The sequence below is a fragment of the Rhipicephalus microplus genome, chromosome 2 (assembly GCF_043290135.1).
Source record: "Rhipicephalus microplus isolate Deutch F79 chromosome 2, USDA_Rmic, whole genome shotgun sequence".
NCBI classification, from domain to species: domain Eukaryota; kingdom Metazoa; phylum Arthropoda; class Arachnida; order Ixodida; family Ixodidae; genus Rhipicephalus; species Rhipicephalus microplus.
Genome location: NC_134701.1, coordinates 130916177 through 130940651, shown reverse-complemented (window position 1 = coordinate 130940651; position 24475 = coordinate 130916177). Strand labels below are relative to the sequence as shown.

The following is a 24475-nucleotide window of genomic DNA, read 5'->3' as shown; positions in this document are numbered from 1 at the left end:
CGACGTTGATGGCCTGGCTGTTTCTGCGTGACACTGGGGCGCATATTTCTGTGATGAGTGCTCGAATTTATCGCCGCCTGAAAAAGCGTTCACCCCGGCTGCTCCTGGCATTAGGGAGTTTTAGCTTGTACGCATACTTCTTTACGTTACCGTGTTACCGGTTTACGTTTATCGTGTTACCGGCGCCCGAGTTTTAGCAGCGTTTTGCTACACATACGGGAACCTTTACGTTCGTTCGTAAAAGTTTACGTTCGCCGATGATGATGATCATGGATGCACACATATTCGTTTTCTTTTAAATAAAACTTAACCAGCGCTGCGGCGCAAATATAATAACTTTTAACATGTAAAGTTATCAAGTGTTTTGGTGCTATATAATCACCTAACCCATTAAAGTTGGCTGCGTGCAGAAGGCTATAAGGAGCCACCGCATAATTCTCTAAGCCTCTCTGGCTAAGCCTCTCTGGTTGAACGGTCAGCTGCTAGCCGCATTCGCAAAGAAGTGGTCGTCGACATGGCAAAGAGTGTGCTCCAAGATCCATTTCTGGCTCAAAATCTGCCGTGGAAGTACATCGACGATCTACTGATTATGGATCTGCTACAGCCGCAGCCGCGGAGGAACCTTCACGAGAACGGCGTGTTTGATATCGACGCCATCGATGGAACCACCTTTTATCGTAACTTCAGGTTCCACAAAGGCGATTTGGACGACCTGATTGTTGGCCTGCTCATTCCCGGCGAAGTGATGAGTGCGCAGTGCGTCCGAGTGTCAGATCGCGAGGCTTTGTGTATGACACTGCGGCGCCTCGCTTATCCAAATCGACTTTGTGACCTGGAGACGATATTCAACCGCCACAGCTCCGTGATCTCAAGTGTGGTGTCCAAAGTAATGTCTCACATCGAATATTATTTTGGACACCTGCTTGCAGATCTCACGGTTCATGGCTGGTTGAACCTCCAGAACCTGCAACTGTTTTCACAGGTAAGCATGTAAGTCGATCGATTTTGTGCGAATATCACTTTTTTTTATACGAAGCAAAGTCGTAACATGTCCAAAAACTGGCAGAATATTCATAGTAGCTGGCATGAAAGTTGAAACGACAAAATACGCCACGTTTATTTCAATTACTGATTTCAATTTTGTTGCATTGCGAGTCTACTAAATTGGCGATTTTACGGCATAACAGCAGGACGCTGCAGTAAAAACCTTGGTTCAGGCTGGTTAAATGCATTAAAATGCGTCTGTTCGTTCCTCGAAGTTTAAAATGTTCAGTTCGCGTCGCAGCGAGTTTAAAAGAGAATACATCTGTACTACAATTTTGAGCTCAGACAAACATGGGCCCATTCCAGCGATCACATTACATGTAAATGTGGCAGCTTGTGTTGTTTTTGCAGCCTGTTTATTCTTTTGCAACCCTGTTTCTACTGTGCAAGAAGACAATTACACACGAAAAAACAACAAACAACAGGTCAATGAGACCACAAGAATGCAGTGCAATGACCTCTTGTGCGAATTATTTCACCGGAAATCCTTGATAAAGTTGTTCGGATTCATCCATAGCGGTATTCCGTGTGAGCCATGTATGTAATACAAATATTACCGCACCGGTAACACTTGTTTCAAGAACAAGATTGAAAGTAGAGCACCCATTATGTTAGATATTGGCATCAAACAGCTGTGACACTGAGAAAGGAAATATTATGCTAGCAGACTCATGTGGCAACACACTGAGGCTCATCGAGACTCTGGTCAAGCTGTGCATCTGTGTTGGTTGGTCTCAGCAATAAGTTGGCGAGTTTGATTTCAAGTGAATGCAGTGGAGAAAAAACTTACTCATTTTGAATCCGAGGGGAAAATTTTTGGCGAGTCTGAATCGGAGCAAGTGCCCAGAGCAAAATATATCTTTCGAGTGAGTCTAAGTGAGCTCCAATACTCCGGCTGGCTTCTCATTCTACGTTTACCTTTATATTTGTTACTAAATTGCTACTGTGCATAATGTTTATGCTTTAAGTGCTCCTAATTGTTGGCCTTCTAATGTGACATGAAACATTTGCATTTAGTGCCCTTTCAATTCAACGAGCACAAGTCTAACTGTAAGTTAGGAGAGGCACGCATAATTCACCCTTCAATTATATTGCATATTGCAGTGCGTCTTTGTGAAATGTTAAGTGAAAATATTTGTCAGTAATGGATTCAACACTGACGCACTGGGCACAGCTTGTTCTTGAGCACCAATCTCATGCTGTGTCTGCTTTTATCATTGAGTAAGCTATGAATATGAATGCGTCTAGTAAACTCATAAGTGTGCTTCACAAAAGGAGCAAGCATCATAAACAATAATTGCTACTGCTTTCTCACATATGGTTACTGCTAAAATAAAAAGACATCATTGTTATATTTGGCACTGTTTACCTTTTTGGAATATAGCCTGGTCCAAAAAGGGAAATGTCGATGTTTATGTATCAATCCCCCGTTACTGTAACTGCCACTGTGATGTGCACTCCTCGACTGCTAAGAAAGTCATTTGTTATTTTGAGTTAGCTTATTCACTGCCTGGCATGAAATGATTCAACTTTTGATGCCCCTTAGAGTTTTGAAAGACAGAGTGAAACTCTGCTTTCTGTTATGGTACGAGTAAAAAGCAAAGTGCCCTCCACTGTGGGTGGTGGAGACAGTAGCGTAAAACCAGTACAAGAACAGCTAGAAGGCAAGTGAGAATATTTCGTTTGGTCACGCTTGTTGTTTGTTCGTGTGTCTCGGCTGTCCATGTCAAATAAAAGAGCAAGGACAATGTTTTTTACTAAGATTATATCTGAAAACTGTACTTGTGCATAAATGCTATTGGCAGCTGCTTCATCTGTTCTTTTGTTATTCTTTTTAGGCCGTGCACCAGAAAGGTGCTCCACTGAAGAACTGCTGGGGCTTCATAGATGGCACGGCACGACGAATTTGTCGGCCGTCTAAGCTCCTGCAGGAGCACTACTCTGGGCACAAGCGCTTCCATTGCCAGAAATATCAGGCTGTTATGTGCGCTAATGGAATTATTTGCCAGCTAGATGGCCCATTCAGGGGAAGGCGTCATGATGCTGGTAGGTGCTGCGAGTAAGATTTTGCCTTTGCAGAAACTCTGCTTGTAGCTGTCAAATGGCGAATTGTCATATCACAAACATACCTAGGTCGTAACTCATGTGCTAAGAACCTAGCTGAACAGTGAGCTTTTGGTGTAGTGTTACTGTTATTTTTCTAGGGCAGTATAATGTCAGCATACCGAGATCATATTTTTGACTTGCAGACGGCAGGCAGCTATCCTGTGAATAGATATGGCTAAGATCACTGTTAGTGCATGAGGAAGCTTCTGTGGCACAAGCACATAGAACACTGTTTCAGTTTTAGGAGAGTCGCTGAAGGAAGCAACCGCAGTAGGTAGGTAGCTGCGATTGCCACCACTCCCCATGCATTGAGAATAAATTACTAATAATATACCACTCACTTGAGTTAGTTCTGAGAAATATTTTTCAACAATATCGATGAATAAGTCTCATCTAAAAGCCATCTTAATGTTTGACTGTGTGGCTGAGTACAACTCCTGGATTTTTTTTTGTGTGTGTGACCACTGCTTCACAGTCAGCTTAAAATAATTGCATTCATGCAATTAAATGTGATGCCACATGGTCAGTGACATTCCAAAGGGTGTTCATGCAGACAGTTGCATGAAGTACAGATTGCTGAGAAAGAAAGCTACTTGATCTTGCATAATCTTTTTCAACCAATTCATCTGTATATATAGTGACTACCAAGATCTTTTTCAACCAATTCATCTGTAAATATAGTGACTACCAACAATGTAAGCCAAGATGCCATTCCAGCTACCAAAGTTTTCGTTTCACAGTACACCAAATTTTGCAATAGCGTGAAACCAGACTTCTCCACTGTGGAATACAGTCGGGAGGTGAATGTTCTGATTTCAATATTAACTTAACATTACAGGCCACATACAGGTACTATGTTTGCATCAGCATTCTTCACTCCACTTGCGCTCATTACTGGGAAACCATTGTTTATCATTAAAAAAGTTCTTTATTATTATTTTCTTATAGGGTTTATGGTGGTGCAGTTAAATATTCTGATGATTACAGTGCAAGCTAAACATTTCTTTGTTACATGCCATGCAAAAAAGTCGCACATAGTATTTTCACATCTGTCACACAATAATCTAATCAATTGCACTGTATACTGTTCCTTAAATGATCTGGTAAATTTAACTTGCCCAAATTGCTTCAAAATCCTACAATGTGAAAAATTACCTCCTTTCTTGGAGCTGGCTTCAAGGAAACTTTGTCACTTGCAGCCATGTGTAATGAAATTCCCAACTTTTCACGTTTTAGCTGAAATATTAGTTATTTTGCTAGAAAGTTGTTAGATTAGCTTAAATGGCATATGGTGTCAAATGCAGGTATGCAGCATGTCTGGGAAGAAGACACGGTGTAGAGCCAGCATGGCATTCTCTGCCATTCTTTACAACCATGTTGCAACAAATGGACACAAAAAATACTGTCGACACTGAACCTTGTGTTAATGCTGTGCACTGACACTCATGCATCAGCCAAGTTCTGGCATAAGAAAACTTGTGACACCTTTTGTTTTGTTGCAGGCATACTCAAAGACACCAGGCTCTATGAAAATATTGTCAAGGTAGCCAGGGGTAACAAATATGTGATTTATGGAGACCCGGCCTACCCATTAAAGCCTCTGCTCCTGAAGCCTTATGGAGGCGCCCGCTTGCAGCCCTACCAGGCACACTTCAACAAGTGCATGAGCACTGTACGCCAGGCTGTTGAGTGGGGCTTTGGTAAAGTGGCTGCAGACTTTGCATTTGTGGACTTTCACAAGAACTTGAAAGTGACGTGTCAGAGAGTGGGAAGGATGTATAAGGTCGCAACACTTCTCACCAACTGCCGCACCTGCCTGTACGACAGCCAGGTGTCTATGTACTTCGGCCTTGAGCCACCCTCACTCAGTGACTATTTAATTCCATTTAACTGATGCAATCTTATGCTTTCATTTTATTTCTTTTCAATTTACTGTATTAATATTTTTTTATACACAAGAACATTTGATTTGTGCAGAAAGTCTAGTGTCGAATGATGTTATGGTATTGTATTGAAGTGGGTGCCGTGATATGACCCTGATATATTGATATGTGGGGTTTCACGTCCCAAAACCACTATACGATTATGAGAGACGCCGTAGTGGAGGGCCCCAGAAATGTCGACCACCTGGGGTTCTTTAACGTGCAACCAAATCTGAGCACATAGGCCTACAACATTTCCGCCTCCATCGGAAATGCAGCCGCCGTAGCCGGGTTTCGATCCACGATTTGCGGCTCAGCAGCCGTGTACCTTAGCCCTTAGACCACCACTTTAGGGCGTGATATGACAGTGGAGGACAGTGAAGGAAAAACTGGCACTGGCGTGTAGAAGAAAAACGAATTAATAAATGAAATGCCACTTGGAGAAAACCCCGGCTATAGTTCTAAAGCATGATAGGAGATGGAAGCAAATTAAACTGAAAAAAGAAGAACTTGAGGTAGGAAAGCAGCAAGATGACAGGCCATGCATCTCAGTCGTTGGGTTTTCTGATATGAGCCAAGGCATCTATTTTAGTCTACCAGAGACCTGAGCACCTGTTGTTCTTGGCTGTGGGTTGCTGGTGTGCTGCTGCTGCTGAGAGAACGTTCATGTGCCCTTGGACTAGTGTAAGCAGTCGGGCTCTGTGCCAGAGCTCAGATTCTGCTGGAGTCCAACAGAAATCTATTGGCCGCGAGATCGAGCAATGTCGTCGCCTGGTGGATTGCTCTGTGCGTCGTCTGCTAGCCACGTCATGCTTCTATGTGCGCGTACGTCTTGGAAATTTTCAAAGTGTGGTTTGTCCAGTCATGTCAGTGCGAGTGTAACTGTTTTACCTATGCCTATAACGACGTACGAGAGCATTTTATTTTTCGAATGCTTATGCGTTGTAATAAGATCAGCGAGTGCAACTTTCCAAAGTGCCGTTTATTGTCGTTGTACCCTCCATTCACCAGAATAATTTCAGAGTGGGTGCCGCTTTCTGTTTCAAGCATATCACAAAATGCTCTGGGCATCCTCCCAAACATGAGGACTATTAAAGTGTGTATAAATCCAGCGTGTTACTATAGAGACTCAGTAGCAAAAAAAAAAAAAAAACAGGCTCTAGGCCATACGTTTGGGTGTTGTTGGTAGGTGTACAATTACAGCACTGCAGTTTATTGATCGTGCTAGGAGCCTTAGTTGTGTTTATTTGGCCGTGGTATCGCTACATAGGAATATTACTACCACATAAGCAGTGACACATCTGTACTTAAACTGTACTCAAAACAGAGTTACCGCGTGCAACCGTGTGCTTAGATTTAAGAATGCTTTAAAGAAGCCAGGCATTGGAAATAATTCAGACGGCATGCCTTATATGTAATGTCGTGTAACTTAACTGAAAATTTCATCTTTGTTACATTGTCTTCAGCGTTTATGTGTCATTGTTAGTGACTCACTGAAGGAAGTAATAATTTTTGTAAATAAAAAAAGAAAACATGCTTGTCTCATTAATCAGGCTTTTGTTGTAGCACTGTCATGCACGTAATCAATCGATGAAAGCTTTCTGCTGAACTCTTATATAAGATTTTTATGTTATCACTGGTGCGAGAACATGTGCGTACATGTGGTAAATGCAGTATAGTGTCAGCCCCTGAGCCACTGAACGAAGCGCGGCTGCGAGTATTTGTATATGCGCCGTCGACCGCCTATCCACACTTGCGCGGGTGCGGTGCTGGCACCTATAGCCCGATCTTTGGGAGGTTGCCCGATATGACAAATCCTTGAGCCGCTAGACACCAATGGCTAAGGTACCCTTTATTGGCTGCTGTGCTTCGCTTTAGGCATCTTCTTCATAATTTACCTTGATGAGATCAGCTCCTGTGTCATCCCTTCTCTCTGCACATAACAGTATGTTAAAAACAAAGTAGTGCACAACTGTCTGACACTAGGCATATAGCTTATGCCTTTCTTCATGACTTATCTTCAGATGAAGGTTATATTCTGTCTTTTTAGGTGTTATATGTTCTGATTTAAGTGCAGTTGTTCTCTAGTGGTGTCAGTTCTTCAAGGAGTGTTTAGAAGACGCCTCTGACATTCCAAAAATAACAAAACTTGCTCGTTGTGCCAACAGAACCTAACAGCTACTCATGTCTGCATTTTCCCATTAGTCTATTGTAGGATGGTCTGTTGAAGGCCGCGATTAAGTTTGGTGAACTACAGGTGTGTGTGTGTGTGTGTGTGTGTGTATGCACATGACAAGTTAATCATGGTGGTGTTATCGGGTCGCTCCACTCCTAAAAATCTCCAACTTTTTTTATGAACCACGATGTAATGAAAATACGGGGATGAGAGCCAGACACCTTGCTATGTGGAAGGAGTGCAACTACCTGTAGCAGCATCCTCTGCCGATGCTCGTGCTCTAAACCAATTTTTATTTATTTGTTACACACCTTAAATGTATTTAGAGCAAACTTTTATGCCCATTTTGCAAAATATGCAGATATATATATCCATTTTGATGCACATAGCTGGGCTATAATGGTCAAATATTTTGCAAAGATTGCTTGTGCTAAGTCTGCGAAATAGCGAGTGCCAAAAATGAGACACCCAATCAAAGTTACGCACCACGCAGAGTTTCACACCGATGGCACACTTAATTATGCTTGTTGAGTGCTTCTGATTGGACTTTGTACACGACTTTGAAGACATCTGTTATGTCTGTTTCAGCATATCTTTCTTGTTCACGCATACCCAACACACATAAAAAGGCCCTTAAAATACTTTGTGCCTTTTAGGTTATGCATTTTTAGGATTTGTGGTTACATTGATGTTTAATTTGATGGGATGTTTGCAGTTGCATAGATGTATATCTGTTTGGTGCTGAAAGATGTGTATACTTTATGCAGGTTTCTGCAGCTGTGTGAAAATGAAGGATTGTTCAGTATCTCACCCAGTGTCGATGTTTTGAAATAGCATACAGTAGTCTGGAGTAGAAAAATCATGGCCTAGGATAGACTCATTGCTCACTCAAAGTTGCAAAGTGTGCATGAAATTGTGACATAAACCTGGTGAAAAAAATATTTTGTTTTATTTTGTTTCACATATTTCATTACTAAAGTCACTACTCCGCTGGGGCACTCAAGGTTTACAAAGCATCTTTGTAAAATTTCAGGTACAACAAGCATCACAGAATGTATCACATGAGACCACAAAATGAAAACTATTTTAGCCGAGCCAGACACGTTGATCTACAAAGTGAAAGCAAGAGGCAACATCTGAACAAGAGCCAGCTAAGCAATGTAAATATACTTGAGTTTATTGTCTATCACATAATTAACCGACTAGATTTATTGAGAAGTAGCTCGGGGACATTCAAGATCTTAAGTACATGTAACAAATTTCAGGTACATCTAGTATCACAATAATATATCATAGCCCCTGCAATGAAGACACTCTGTACAGACAATAAATTTCATCTAGCTTTTGACCAAGCTGGGTATGCACAACACCTTAAAAGAAATAGCCAAAGCACAATGCATTTCGCAGCTTGAATGCGTGTCAACCACTACCATAAGAAAACAAATTATGAACGAACTTGGCACAATTTACCACCAGCATGGCCAGAAAATTCATATCTCAACAATGAAGTGGCTAATATTCATGGACACGTGCACCTCGACTACAACAGAGGCCGACGAAAGGCCAAAGCGGAGGCTTTGATTTGTTTTTTGCATGCTTGTTGACGTGACCGAGTATTGTAATAGTGACAAGGGTCACAATTACACTGCCGTAAGAATAGACAGGTTCCAAAGCTGAAATTACATGCAGCATACGCATGGAACATTTGGAAATAGCAGATGAAGTAGCCATATTGTTGCAGGAAGAAAACATGCACACGAGTGCAGGGTTGGTGTTTTGACAGTATTTGTAGTGATTGCGCAGGGTGTGATCAGTCAGGTCAATTTCCTCCAATCTAAGCGAGCTTTCTCATTCTTTTTAGTGCAACATCATCCTCCCAGCAAGCGTAGCTCCATCCGGGTACAAATCATGGAGCATTAGTTAAGGCGAAGTATATATGGCTTGAGCCTGGCGACACGAACGTCACTATCGACGTGACGTAGCAAAAACACGTCAGCTGGTGCTATTTCGTATGCCATGTCACAAAATTGGCGTAAGGTCTTCTACGGAGCAGAATGACAAGAGAGCAGCTATTCCGCCGAGCTAACATGGCACGAGGGCGTCCAGAGCAGTACAAGAAAACCAAGAGGCAATTGTGTCTTTGTGCTGATGATCGTAGCGTCGCTTTTGAGAAGGTTGCGACGTTGCGAGGTCTTGACGAGCGACCTCTCAGGCATGGTTGGCCGAAGTGACAGCATCGTGGGCGTAATTGGTCGTTGAGAATATAACACCAGATGCTAGGAATGTGTCGAACGGCAAGATGGGGCCGCAGTCATACAAAAAAAGAATGGGGAAAATCGAGCGGTTTTGTGACAGGACGAATTGTAAGCAAAATGATTGTACAGTAAAGCGGTGGACAAAATGATGGGGATTGTCGGAAACGTACCTGGCCAGCATGTCAGTTTGGAGTGTGGTTTAGTCGCTCAGTGAGCCCCTTCCTTTGATGGTGGTATGCGGTAGCAATCTTGTGTTCAGAAGCTCAAAAGCGGAAAGGGCCATCGTCGACCTTTGACAATAAGTAACGGCCACAATCCGTTAGTAACTGTGGAAGGGTGCTGTGGTGTAGAGTAACATCGGGGAGTAGAAATTCCACAACATCTGCTGCACAGCTGGTCGGCATTGCTTGTGCAATGGCGTATCTTGCTGCATAATCTGTCACAATGGCAATCCATCTGTAGCGAGAGAGGAAGACGGCACTGCGGCCAACGTGGTCGTGTCAAACTCGCTGCTTTATTCGATTGCCGAAGTGGAGCTGCGGCGGCTGCCACGTCAAAACCGCCAGGCGCGTGAGCTTGTTCTAATCCTTACGCAGCTCGAGCTAGCATCAGCTGCGCGAGAGGCGTGGCGCGGTGATCGAGAAATGACAATGATAATCATGCGTATAGGCCCCCCCCTCAGCGCTTTGCGTGATTAGAAGTGTATATAACAAAGAAAGAGACTATACACGTGAACGACAATCCGCAAGGTGTCCGTTTGGGAAGTCCAGTTTGTCAACATATACTGACCATCGAGAACCAGTGGGTCTCTGGTGGGCGACACTGGGAGTTGCGCAGTGGACCAAGAAGTAAGCGTTTGGTCGCTGTGTTTGCAACACAAGTGGGTGACAAGATGACCAGCTGGGGTCAGCTGGGAGCGCACAGGGTGTCGCAAGTGAGCATTGCAGGTAGAGGTGCGTTCAGGGTGAGATGAGGGCGGGTGTACAAAAGTTGATTTGGCCCCTGCGCGCTAAGCAAGAACTCAGTAGGAGGCATGTCATGTGATCCAGCAGATGTGAATTCTGGAGGAGGCTCTGTGGGCGTACCTTGAATTGGGGAAGCACCTTCAGTAGTCGGTGCACGTGAGTTCGTGCGCAGGTCAGTATGAAGATGGGTGCCTGCATGGCGTGCGTGAGATGTGTGGTCTGCTGTGACATAGGCGGACCAGGCACATCGCCTCAGGAGCGTCGGTCATACTCGCAGCGTCTCGGAAGTTTGGCCGTGGTCGATGGCTGGTGGCTTTAACTTCGGCTGCGGGAGATTGTAAGGGCGATGCTGGTCACTGCTGGCAGGACGCCCAGAGCGTTGAGGCTGGTAGAGAGTCCCCTTCGGACATTGGGGATGGTGAAAGTTCAGCGACCGGGAGGTGAATAGCGGGTGGAAGGATGTCTGCGCCAGACTCCGAGGCGTGCGGCCAGGTAGCCGTCGTAGAGTCGGATAGGGCCACGGTGTCGTGTGCCGTCGATGTCACGGAAGATGTGCATGTGGCCGGCACGTGCGACGAAGCTGCGCATGGGGGCTCTGAGGGAATGTACCTCTCGGAGGGGAGGTAAGTCGCAGTGGGGACGTCTTCTACCTTGTGGTCATGGTCAGATGCAAGAGTGGATGGGGACAAAGAGTGGTGCATGAGCGGCGAACGTGTCCGATGACCTGGCGAAGACGGGGAGTGGTAAGATTTTGGCCATAAATTGATCTGGTTGACGATAGTGATCTGGTTCGGCGTGTAGGGCGCGAAGGTATGATCATCGAGCAGCAGGTGGTTGCGACTGGCATAACCGTGGACGCTTGGTTTGCCATTGTTGCTGACTAAGACATTGGCTGTCGGTTTTCCAGGGTGGCGGCAAGCACATGACGTTTACTGCAGAGCTCCATCGTGGTACCCAGCACATCCACCAAATGTTGCGGGAAGAGTGCAGAGGCACACGAGTGCATAGTTGGTATATTGACAATAATTTCAGCAGTTATCCAGGGGGTAACGAGTCGCGTCATCTGCTTTCAATCTGAGCAAGCTTCTTCGTTTTCTATATTGCAACAATATTCCACTGGCCCTAAAAAATCAGGTATGCGAAGTTGTCTAATGCAAATCGGAAACAGCAATAAAAAAACTACGCTAAAAGCACTATTCCCAAGGAAGCCTTGGACATTCTAGCAAAAGCGGGCAGAGCCCCAAACGTGAGCTCGACCATCTTGTAGTTCCCCACTCACATCACCACAGAACGTGATATCCTCCCAAATAAAAACGAGACTACACACTTGATGGCCAGAGACATGCTGCGCTTTAATGGACATGCCTCTCGTACAATAAGGAACATACCTCATGTATAAGAATAGGATCACTAGCTATAATGAGAAAAACAAAAGCATATGTTAACACAAGAAGGATATTCCCACTGCTTAGTCCCAAACAAAACAGCAGACAGGCCATTTTCTGGGGGTAGCTCTAGATGAACAACTTCCCTAATCCAGTCCGTCTAAGATGGATGTATTCGAACAACCATCAGGATGACATGTAAAATTCGTACCAGAAAGGACGTGCAACACTCTAACACATGTTACAGGGTTGTAGTTATGTTGCCAGTATGCTTGCAGTTACTCTGGAGACCCTTTCATTGAGGTTGGCTACTGCTCTGCACATCTCAAACTTTGGCGTCTAAATGTGAGCAGTCCAGCAAGCTCACGAGGCGGCTTTGAGGCAAAGCTTTGACGTTTCTCCGTGCGAGACAAAGCCGATATTGCATTAAACCTTGATATACATTTGATAAAGTTGTATCCATAATTAAAAAAAAATTGGAAGCGCAAACCAACGGGACACAAGAGAAGAGACAAACAAGCCCGTTGTCCCGTTGGTTTGTGCTTCCAATTTTTTTTCATTATGAATTGAACCAACGAGACACAAGAGAAGAGACAAACAAGCCTGGTGTCCCGTTGGTTTGCGCTTCCAATTTTTTTTTCATTATGAATTAGTACCAACTAGCCCGCCTGTCAACCCTTCTGAAAGTTGTATCCTTTGAACCATAAAGTGAGAGAAAGAGGCAACATCTGAATCTCGAGCTTGTGCCCCATAGCTAAAATGTCTCAGCCTGAAATAAAATTAGGGAAACAACAAATTCAACAATGAAGAGGCGGCTGTAACTCAATGAAAGCATATATGCACTTGCAGGCATCATATGAGGTCGGTTAGAAAAGTATCCAAACTTTGGTGGAACAGCAAAAACGGGCATTATTGGAGCATTGTAAACCTAAACACCCTCAAAATAGTCCCCTTGGGACTCTAGAGACTGCTCTTAGAGGTGCTGCCATTGCTGGGAGCATTCTACCACTGCTCCAGTCGCTCCCTCATTTTCCTTGCAATGAAAAACCAATGAGAGCACTGTGCATACCTCACTCAAACACTGCATCCCAGCGACTGACGAAATTGCCAGGCGGGAAAAAATTCACACGCGCACACGAAGGTTAAAAATAGGCTAATGCAAGCGCGCTTGTTCGAAATTCATGAAGTGCTATAAAAAAAAGGGGGGGGGGGAGGGTCGGATACTTTTCTAACAGACCTCGTACATTTTCCACTGGCCTTATGTGAGACAGAGGGGCAATGTATTGGCAACAGCAAGTGGCAAACGGGAGGTGCTATCGGCAGAGCTTTTTGAACAGCTAACAGCAAAGCATCATCAAGAGCAGCTGTTGCAGTTTTGTACAACCATAAAATTGTTCATAAAATATGCATAAACCTCCATGTAACAAAGTACGAAACATCACCGATACAAATCATCGCATTGAAGGTTCTTCGCATAAGAGTTGGTACTTCTATGGCGAAACCCTCTGCAGTGCTATTCAAGTGATTTTATGACTTCTGTATTAGATTACCACACTGCATTTTTTTTCTACTTCAACTTTTTCCAAAATTTAGAAAAACGTATTCCCCTTCAACTGTAGTGGCTGGTCTCTGTTGCACGGAAGATGACTTGACAAACGCTAAAACTACATGTTTTGACCACTGGCACTAGCAGATGTTTTAGTGTATTGCCTTCCTTTATCGATTTTTTTATAAAGCGCATGGACATTCAGGTGCTAAATAAAAATGAAACTTCACCCTTAATTTTCTCCACAAATAATTAATTTCCAACTGTGAAACATGGGGTTAGAGTTCTCAGGGTGCAGTTTGTCAACCTAAAACCAAGTAATTGTATCTCTTTAATGTTCATTCCAAGGAACCATGACAAGCAATTTTCATAATCTGTATTATAAAAGTTGGTCCTTTGCTGTTGACAAATGAGCTGGTGAAATTTCAGCACATTTGGCGGAACACTTAATTTATAATGAGGATTGTTATAAACACGCATGTGGCCCGGTAGCCTCACAACAGTGCATGTGAACCATGACATAATAAGACACTTTCTTTGTGAGCGTATCTACTCCGCCCAACAACTGTTTCATGGTCAGTTGGAGTACAATGGAGCTACTTCAACTTTTGTATGCCTTGGAATTGAAAAATTGAAGAATTTGCACTGGCTAAAGTTCGGGAGAAGACAGATCTTCTGCATGAAACACATGACGTCCCACACCCCATGGCAACATAACGGTAGCTCGCAGTGGGCGGAGTTTATAGCTGGAGACTTCTATAGCTGACTTAGCAATTAGATATTATTTTTTAATGTCTGTTTTTCATACATTTACAGGCACAATAGACGCTCTACAATTTTTAGCTGAGAAGAGGAGTACGGAGGGTGACCTTGTCATGGCCCCTAATAAGTACTTAGTTATGTCGGACTTAGTTACATGGAGGTTTAAACGGATACATCTACTTATTTATGAATGACTTTATGATTTCAAGCTGCGCTTCTTGATAGCTCCTGTTGTGCCTGCGCTCCTCAGCTAGCGCCTCTAGCTCCTGCCGCCTTTGCTGGAGCTCAAGCTCCTTTAGCTTGAATTTTGCCTCCTGCTCTGCCTGCCTCTGCTGAAGCTCCATTTCTTTCAGCTTCATTTTCTGCTCATGGCGCTTTATCTCGAACCGGAGCCGGTCCTCTTCAAGTTGGAGGCGGCGGTTCTCGATTGCAGTGTCCCGATCACAGCGGGCCTCAATGAGGGCATATGTTGCCTCAGCGTACCGCTGTGGACCTGCACAAATTTACAAGGAACAGTTAACTGTCTTAGGTTCAAATGGATGAGCAAGTGCAACAGTTTACAAAGCACCATGATATTCTACTGAGCCCACATGGTTCTTTTTAACACAGTAGACTCTCAGTAAACTGAAATCAATTAAAGGGAATTGTTGCTTAAATGAAACAACTTCATTCAACACGGTTGCTTTCGTACTTAGATTCTCCACTTTTTTTATCTCGGAGCTACTGTTAAATGGAAAACATTTTCTAGTCTCTTCACATTCCATTTAACGAGGATCTACTGTACAGTACTATTCCAAAACACTAGAATTATTAAACACAGGCAGGTAAATACTGTAATAATAGTCAAGGTGCCTCTGTACACACAAAATTGCTTGCAACAAAATGTTGCGATTACTTAAAGAAGTATTGGGCGAAATCTTATAAGTTGTTTCTATGCATCAAATGAAAGATCAAGCCCTCAAAACCAAGAAATTTCACCTATAGACTTGACTACACTTTAAAAAGCAAATGCAACACGTTTTTACAAAGCTGGTTCTGTTTCATATACTGTATACTGACGTCAAGACACACTGTAGCCACATGAGTTGGCGACATGCTCACGCTAGATATGGTGACATTACACGGACGTTCCATCATCTATTGCTATTGTAGTGGAGCATACGCACCAACGCGTATGCGCCTTCGGAAGACAACGAAAAGCCCGTGCTCTGCTTGCGCGAGAGTTTGTGCCGCCTTTGCCAGACTGGCCGTACGCCCACTTTCCGTTGCGACCTCGTTGCGACTTCTCGGCTCGAATAAACGTCATCACATTTGGTGGAGGCTCCTGAGATCCCCAAGAAGACCTGGAGCTCCGCTCTCGCAAGTTGCCTGAAAGACTACCGTGAAACATGACTGACGCAGTCGCCAACCAGCCCGTCCCAGCCCAGCCAGCACCATCGGCTGCCCCGTCTACCTGCCCCGGCGCTACTCGCCAGCGGGACCCACCAATCTTCAGCGGAAGTGGTGAGCAAGACGTCGAAGACTGGCTGTCCTTGTACGAACGCGTAAGCGTCAGCAACAAGTGGGACGACGACTCTAAACTCGCTTACGTTATCTTTTACTTGGCAGACGTAGCTAAGCTTTGGTTTACCAACCGCGAAACCGCCATCGCCAACTGGTCCTCCTTTAAGACCCTCGTAACAGAAGCGTTCGGCTGACCAGAGGTCCGCAAGCTCCGCGCTGACCAGCGTCTGCGCCACAGAGCCCAGCAGCCTGGCGAAACGTTTACGAGTTACATTGAGGATGTGCTCGACCTCTGCAGGCGTGTTAACCCATCTATGCCCGAAGAAGAGAAAATTCGGCAGATTCTCAAGGGTATTGAGGATGGCGCATTCCAGATGTTGCTAGCAAAAAGCCCGACCTCGGTGGCAATCCTCGTATGCCTGTGCCAGAGCTTCGATGAATTACGCCGTCAGCGTTCCATCGCCCGACAGAGTCTCTCACCACCAGATTCGATCTCGGCTGTCGCACTCGCAAATGTCAACGTTCGCCAAGAAAGTTTGTCTAACCAGATCAAAGACTTCATCAGGGAGGAAGTCGCCCGACAGCCCTCCCTGCTGCCGCATAGCGACGCGCCCACCGCAAGTCTGCCTTCGACACTGCAGCAGGCCATACGCACTGAAATTTGCGATGTCCTACCTACAGTGCAGGCCCCTTACGCATGCACTTCAGCAGCATCTAATCTCTCAGCTGTCAGCTACGCACCACCTGCACCATCTTCACCTCTCAGCTACGCAGCTGTGGTTGCGCGACCCCCACGGCATCCAGTATCCTTATCGGCTCCACCTCCTCCGGCAGCGCCTCCGGTTTACAGGCCCTCACCTCGCTTTTTCCGTCCATCTAATGAGTGGCGCACCCATGACAACCGTCCTATCTGCTTCGCGTGTGGCATCGCTGGCCACATTGCACGCTACTGCCACCGCCGTCCCACACCTGCGTACGCCTCCTTTGGAACTCCTACCTATGCTTCACAGCAGGCCACCACGTCTGCATACGAACAGAGGCACTCTGACTCGGATCGTCGCCCATCGACTTCTCGTTTCCCATCTCCTCGTCGCCGATCGCAATCTCCTATGCGTCGTAGACCACCTCCTGAGGAGGGAAACTAATCAGTGCAGTTCCAGAGGCAAGAACTGCAACTTCTGCGCAATTATCAAGGCCTCCATTTTCGCCGCGAAATTTTGTTGATGTCAATGTTGAGGGAGTCGCCACACAAGCGTTAATTGATACTGGGGCCGCCGTTTCTGTGATGAACGCAAAATTTTGTCGCAAACTGAAGAAAGTGACCACATCTCTCTGTGGCATCGTGCTGTCCACGGCTAGCGCGCAACGCATTCAGCCCTCGTCTGTGTGTACGGCGCGCGTCGTCATCCAAGACGTTTTGTACATCGTCCAATTTTTTGTACTACCATCTTGCTCTCATGACCTCATCCTGGGTTGGGATTTCTTATCAGGTCATGAAGCTATCATCGATTGTTGCCGTGCGGAAGTGTCCTTAGTGCCAAGTTGTGAATTTCCACCACCCGACCATTCATCACTGCTCTGCAAACTCATCGCTGACGACGACATCACCTTGCCTCCGGAAGCTTCAGTCCCTATTAGCCTTTCATGTGTGGCGCAACCTGACGCCACGGTGGTGTTTACGCCATCCCCTGTTTTTACTGAACGCAAGGGCATCGTGCTCCCATTTTCCGTTCTTACGATTGCGTCTGGTTTAACCGTAATGCTGGTTACCAACCACTGCAACTACCCCATTGGCTTGCTTCGTGGTGAAACGTTAGGATATGTGCAACCTGTCGACCATATCAATGATATTATTCTTCCCGACGAAGCGCCATGTCAGATATCCGCAATCACTCAGGCGTCTGAGCCATCAAGCTCACCAGCCTTCGACGATGCTATTGACGCAGACCTCCCCCCCTCGCATCGCAGCCAACTTGTTGCTCTCCTTAACAAGTTTCGCTCTTCTTTCGACTTTCAGAAACCTGATTTGGGCCGCACCACGACTGTCACTCATACTATTGACACCGGCTCACATTCGCCTCTGCGACAGCGTCCTTACCGCGTTTCTGCCGAAGAGCGCCGCGTCATTACGGAGCAAGTAGATGACATGCTTAAACGTGGAGTCATACAGCCTTCTCAAAGCGCTTGGTCGTCACCCGTGGTTCTGGTAAAGAAAAAAAACGGCTCCGTTCGATTTTGCGTGGACTATCGCCGCTTAAACAAGATTACAAAGAAAGACGTCTACCCGCTACCACGAATAGACGATGCTCTTGACTGTTTACAAGGCGCCGAGTACTTCACACCCTTGGATCTGCGTTCTGGGTATTGGCAGGTGCCAATGGATGAATGTGATCGCCCTAAAACAGCCTTTGTAACGCCGGATGGCCTGTATGAGTTCAAAGTCATGCCATTTGGGCTTTGCAACGCACCTGCGACGTTTGAACGCATGATAGATACCATATTGCGGGCCCACAAGTGGAAAACTTGCTTGTGTTACCTAGATGACATCGTAGTCTTTTCAGCTGATTTCCCGACACATCTTCGTCGTCTCCACGAGATTCTCACGTGTCTAGCTTCTGCAGGCCTACAACTTAACACCAAGAAGTGCCACTTCGCAGCCCGAAAACTAACCATCTTGGGACACGTCATCACAAGAGACGGTGTTCTTCCGGACCCCGATAAGCTTCGAGCTGTCACTGACTTCCCAATGCACACATCACTGAAAGTTCTAAGAAGTTTCGTTGGTCTTTGCTCTTACTTTCGTCGCTTCGTGCGCAACTTCGCGTCCATCATTGCACCTCTGACTAGTCTGCTTTCCAACAGCAAAGGTATATCTGCATGGTCACCTGCATGTGACGACGCATTTCACCAGCTGCGCCGCCTGCTGACCTCGCCACCTATTCTTCGCCACTACGACCCCACCGCTGCCACAGAAGTTCACACTGATGCAAGCGGCGTTGGTCTTGGCGCAGTTTTGGCACAACGGAAAGGCACCCAAACCGAATACGTAGTCGCTTATGCAAGTCGCGCTTTAAGAAGGCTGAATTGAATTACTCCGTGACAGAGAAGGAGTGTTTGGCCATAATCTGGGCGCTTACGAAGTTTCGCCCGTACCTTTACGGCCGTCCTTTCGACGTGGTCAGAGACCGCCACGCTCTATGTTGGCTGTCCTCCTTGAAAGACCCGTCCGGACGTCTGGGCCGTTGGGCACTTCGATTGCAGGAATACGACATCCGTGTCGCATATCGTTCCGGTCGCAAGCATGCGGACGCCGATGCACTTTCCCGATCGCCATTAACACCAGATGTGGCTTCTCTGTCACCCCCTTTTACCACCTTGTCACCACTCGACAGCACTGACATGCTTTCGGAGCAGCGTAAAGACCCATACCTTGCCTTGTTAGTCGACTACCTTACGGATCCGTCTTCTGTCCCTTCCACGAGAGCGCTGCGCCGGCAGGCAGCCCACTTTGCCTTACGTGACAACATTCTGTACCGCCGCAACTACACGCCTGGTGGTCGGAATTGGCTCCTTGCTGTCCCAACTCATATGCGCTCTGACATCTGCATGAATTTCCATGCAGATCCCCAAAGTGCTCACGCAGGTGTCCTGAAAACCTACGAAAGGCTGCGCCAACGCTATTACTGGCGAGGAATGTATCGTTTTGTGCAGAAATACGTTCAGTCTTGCACCACTTGCCAACAGAACAAAACACCTACGCGGCACCTTACTGGCATGTTACAGCCGCTCCCGTGCCCGGCTCGCCCATTCGACCGCGTGGGTATAGACCTCTATGGCCCCCTCCCATATAGTAGCTCTGGAAACCGGTGGATTATTGTCGGAGTCGATCATCTGACACGCTACGTTGAGACTGCAGCTCTACCGGCAGTGACCGCCCACGAAGTTGCACTCTTCATTCTCCGCAGCTTCATTCTACGCCATGGTGCTCCGCGGGAATTATTCAGTGATAGGGGTCGAGTGTTCCTGTCGGAGGTCATACAAGCTATCCTCGCTGAATGCAACATTATCCACCGTAAATCTACCGCATACCATCCACAGACAAATGGTCTTACTGAGCGGTTCAACCGCACACTTGGCGACATGCTGAGGATGTACACCTCCTCCGACCACACTAACTGGGACGCTGTCTTGCCCTTTGTTACCTTCGCTTATAACACCGCGACGCAAGCGACTACCGGTTTTTCCCCGTTCTTTCTATTGTACGGCCGCGAACCTTCCCACCCACTTGACACTATACTACCGTACCGCCCTGATGCATCTGAGTGCGCCCCGCTTTCGGAAGTCGCCAGATACGCTGAAGACTGCCGTCAGTTGGCTCGGTCTCTGACAAGTGAGGCTCAAGGTCTACAAAAGACTCGACACGACGACGCTCACCGCATAGCTCCTACATTTCGTGCTGGCTCCCTTGTGTGGCTTTGGGTGCCCCCGCACGTTCCTTGCCTGTCTTCTAAACTTCTGGCCCGGTACCATGGTCCGTACCGTGTCATTGACGCGACCTCCCCGGTGAATTACATCATCGAGCCGTTAACACAATCACCAGATTTGCGCCGTCGAGGACGCGAGACCGTACACGTCGACCGTCTCAAGCCCTACTACGACCCCCTCATTGTGCCTACTTCCTGAGTCACCAGGATGGCTACCCTTCACCCCGGGGGTATTGTAGTGGAGCATACGCACCAACGCGTATACGCCTTCGGGAGACAACGAAAAGCCGGTGCTCTGCTTGCGCGAGAGTTTGTGCCGCCTTTGCCAGACTGGCCGTACGCCCACTTTCCGTTGCGACCTCGTTGCGACTTCTCGGCTCGAATAAACGTCATCACACTATACACATATGGGTCAAAGAAGGACCAAGTATTGTTCTGGCTGGCATCCAGTTGTTGCACACTTGTTGTAGCGCCCAATAGTGAACGAATCTACGGAACTTGTATCTATTGCGGCCTGTTCTGCTACTGAAAGTTTATACAGGGCAAAATGTTCCTCTCATGACAACAAATCACAATAAAATTATTTCCTTGCATTGTGATCAATTTAGACGATGTTGGAATGCACACACATTGACAGAAGCCATGTTTTACTTTGCTCGATTGAAAGGTATGATGATACTGCAATCGAACAGCGAGGAGAAGTGACAGGAAAAGCAACATGTAAGCAGCAATTTCGTATGCTTTGGTATCTGACATCGCATGTGTTCATTTGGGTGTGTGAAGTCACCAGAATTGATACTGTTGCCTGAGGTCATGCATGTACCATTCATTCTTAGCAGCACTTCCGGACCTTTATATTCGCTAAGAGACGTGTCTGTACACTGGAGATTTGTATAAAAGAGTAAATCCAGCTTTGAAAATCGGTGTTGGTGCACTTACAGCTGCCTACATGCATACCTCTGATTGGAGTGGCTCTGGGGCGCACTGGAGTTGAAGTGCGAGTCGCAGCAGTCAACGGTGAGCATGGGCTACTTTGAGCCCTGCGCTGCTGCGAATCAACTGGCAATTCTGAAAGGGCAATCAGTAACTGAGTCATGCGAATTTATGCAATACATTTCAACCCCGCCCCTCCCCCCTTTTTTAACTGGCTGATTCTGTCCGATTTATGATACAGTAAAAGCTCGTTAAGTCAAACAACACAGGACCAAAAAATGTTTTAGTTATTTAATCTTGAATTATCAATAGTATCAAGAAAACGAACAAATGCCTCTTATACCCCTATCACACCTGGCAATATAAGTGCACTTCGAGCGAGTACACTTAGCTGCGAGTGTCATTTGCGCGTTGTCACACGAGCAAGTTTAGTGTCACTCGCCGCAAAGTACACTTGCTGGCAAGCGCGTTCCCTAACCTCGCTTCGCTTTGACCAAGTTTGTAGCCTCGGTCCCAGTGGCTTGCACAGAAATACGCTGTTGCCTAAAGCGGTCCTCGTACTATTTTTGAACTATTGTTTTCATCATAAGGAATTCTGCTATATACTAAAACAAGTCATAAATCAACAACTCTCGCTACTCTCTCTCTCTCAGGCAGTTTGCGGCCACATCCGCTGTGGGGATGCGGCCCCTCGTACTTGGTGGGCTTTGGGGATCATTCATATTACCCATGTTGGAACCAAATGAAACCGAATCAACAGGTTTGATGACAATAAACTATACAAATACTGGCCGGGGCCAGGAAGAACTCCCAGTCATCCAATTTTCTTAATAATTCTTTGAGGTCAAATTAACGAGCTTGTTCTGTATTACTCATAAATCTGCATGGACTTGTGCTAAAAAATCATGCACAAATTTCCAAAAATTAGTCTTAAAACAAAGATGACCTACTCAATGTCTATGGCTCTTTAAAGTTAATGCAAAGGCCCTCTGGCTATGCACATTATATATTTTCTGGCAGCGGAGCAAAGGTGATGACATTTTTATTAACAATTTAGTTCTGGAATATTTACTGCAATAGTTCCATAGTCTCCTAGTGCAGCAAATGCTTCATATCAATCGTAATATGCAACACTTCACTGCAGGTTGTGGCGGCTGCATTTCCGATGGAGGCGGAAATGTTGTAGGCACGTGTACTCAGATTTGGGTGCACGTTAAAGAACCCCAGGTGGTCGAAATTTCCGGAGCCCTCCACTATGGCGTCTCTCATAATCATATTGTGGTTTTGGGACGTTAAACCCCACAAATCAATCAAATCATCAATCAACACTTCACTGCACTAAAAAGTAGCACCTTTTATTGCCACCTTGACTTCACTGCAAGTTCACATCATTGAAACCGACTGGAAGATGATTACGTGTGTTCAAACATTTCTCACAGTGAGAGTGGCCACATGTCCCTGAGAGTGTGGATCTATTGAAGGCCACAACAGCACCCAGACAATGGCACACCTAAGCACATGCCTCGTCATAAATTTGCCTAACATAAAAGAACACATGAGGCACCAGTTTGCCCATGTCTCCTTTCCTGGCCAAGACTAAAGATGCGATAAAGCCATATACTCGGAGATTTTAGGGGACAGAGAAATAAGCTTTCTCAAAGAAAGATTTACTACACAATTAAAGTGTGTTTTTTTTACTCTTGCTTTCAATAGCAAGCATCTTCATTTACAATTGTATACCTGCATTTTGAATGATACTCTTGTTTTCTACTAGGCAAAATACAAGATACACTGATATGACCAAGCTTTCTTTTTTTTTGTTACACACCTTGTAGAGGCATACGAGTGTTGGCCACCCGTCTGGTTTCACCAGTGTGGGAATCAGGGGGGCTCCCATGCACAGTTGCATTGCCTGGTAGTCCAAGAGATCACAAGTAAACAAGTTCAGAAGGAGGCTGCTACTTGAGTCTAATGCACATAAAACAGACTTATTCTCAGAGAGACAAAGAAAAGGTAGAAAAGCAGCAAGGGCAACTAAAAGAAGTGGATCCATGATGAAACTATGCAACTAGTTTTTGAACACACTGAAACTACTTACACTTATTAGGTACTTACTCTCTTATTATTTTTTATTGCATAGGACAAAAATATTGTACTGAAAAACAAAACAATGTCCTTCGCTGAACTCATATTAATTTAATTAGCGACTTGGTGCAAATGTTAGCAACAGCTAAAATCTGACCCTGTATTTCTTTCATAGCACAAAATAGAATTTTGCAGGCCATCTTGAATGATTTCCTAGACTCAATAGCTGCTCCTAAAGTCGCTTTTGTTGATGTTGAAAGCACTAATGACGAAAATCATTTGAATTTGCAGGCATGCACCAACAAAACTAGGGATTACAAACCTGCAGCAGCAACATCTGAAGGATAGATGTTGGGGTTTGAGCCCGACTGGGTGCAGCAGTTGCGATGCGGTCAGGTGCTGGGCATGAGGCCGTCGGGTTGTCTTCGAGTTCTGTACATCACAAGTGAACCAACATAAGAGCTGTGCTGTGTGCTTTGAGCTTGAACCCAGCTTTCCTTTCCAATACACATCGGCAATAACTCCTCTCATGCAGCAGCTCTTTTGATGAGAAATACAGGCTCTTCCTAGTGCCTTATTTACATGCTAGAGGCTAGGGCTCAATAGTGCCAGTGCAATTACTTGAAAAACCTTATTTTCTATGATCTCTCACGTATAACATGGACCAAAAAAATGACAAACAACACAGGGTGATGCACAAGCTATCAACGAGCCCCTATTGCCGCCTTAGTAGCTTCAAAAACTCACTGCAAGGCTAAAAATGACAGGTAGGAGACAACAAAAAAATAATGGAAAGTAATTTCGGGCCATGCTGAGAGGCTCACCTGACTGGAAATGACTATTTAGGACTATTTTAGGGGTTCATGGTGTTGCCATTTCTTCCGTGTGTTCGTGTACGTGCATTTTCCAGTCTTAAAATGAATTAACACCAACTATCCCAATTATGCGTGCTACAGCATCCACTAGTTTATGCAACAGTGTATTCAGCACGTGTGTAATGAAAAAACTTTTAGTGTTTCTCAGTGTATTTTCACTCACCAGAGTCAGGCAGATCCATGTGAATCTCTATGTTCTCCGGCTCATACAGTGAATTAAGAAGTGTCTGCGCCTGTGACGTGCTTGCACCATCTGCTGGTCAGGAAAAAAACATAAATTTTTATTAAGCTCTACTTAATATAGCCAGCAGAAATTTGATTTGTTATAACATAAGGGCTATAAACCAAGGAACAAGAAACACAAGAGAGGAAATACAAGTACTTATAGATAATGAGTAGGTTACACATAAATAAGAATAATTATAGAAAAATGG

The 24475-nt window shown here is 45.5% G+C and overlaps 2 protein-coding genes across 2 annotated transcripts; one reads left to right on the top strand and one right to left on the bottom strand.

The window, feature by feature from the left end:
• The first annotated feature begins 329 nt into the window (after positions 1-329).
• LOC142786256 (uncharacterized) lies at positions 330-5128 on the top strand. The gene is made up of 3 exons (XM_075883916.1): positions 330-982; positions 2883-3090; positions 4653-5128. The coding sequence occupies exons 1-3, from the start codon at positions 515-517 to the stop codon at positions 5042-5044; spliced, it is 1068 nt and encodes a 355-aa protein (XP_075740031.1). The 5' UTR covers positions 330-514; the 3' UTR covers positions 5045-5128.
• Positions 5129-14337: 9209 nt separating this feature from the next.
• On the bottom strand, positions 14338-24223 carry LOC142791440 (uncharacterized). The gene is made up of 3 exons (XM_075885499.1): positions 24205-24223; positions 21106-21216; positions 14338-14654 (listed from the first exon to the last, which is right to left on the bottom strand). Exons 1-3 carry the CDS (start codon positions 24221-24223, stop codon positions 14338-14340), a joined length of 447 nt encoding a protein of 148 aa, XP_075741614.1.
• Between the last annotated feature and the right edge of the window lie 252 nt (positions 24224-24475).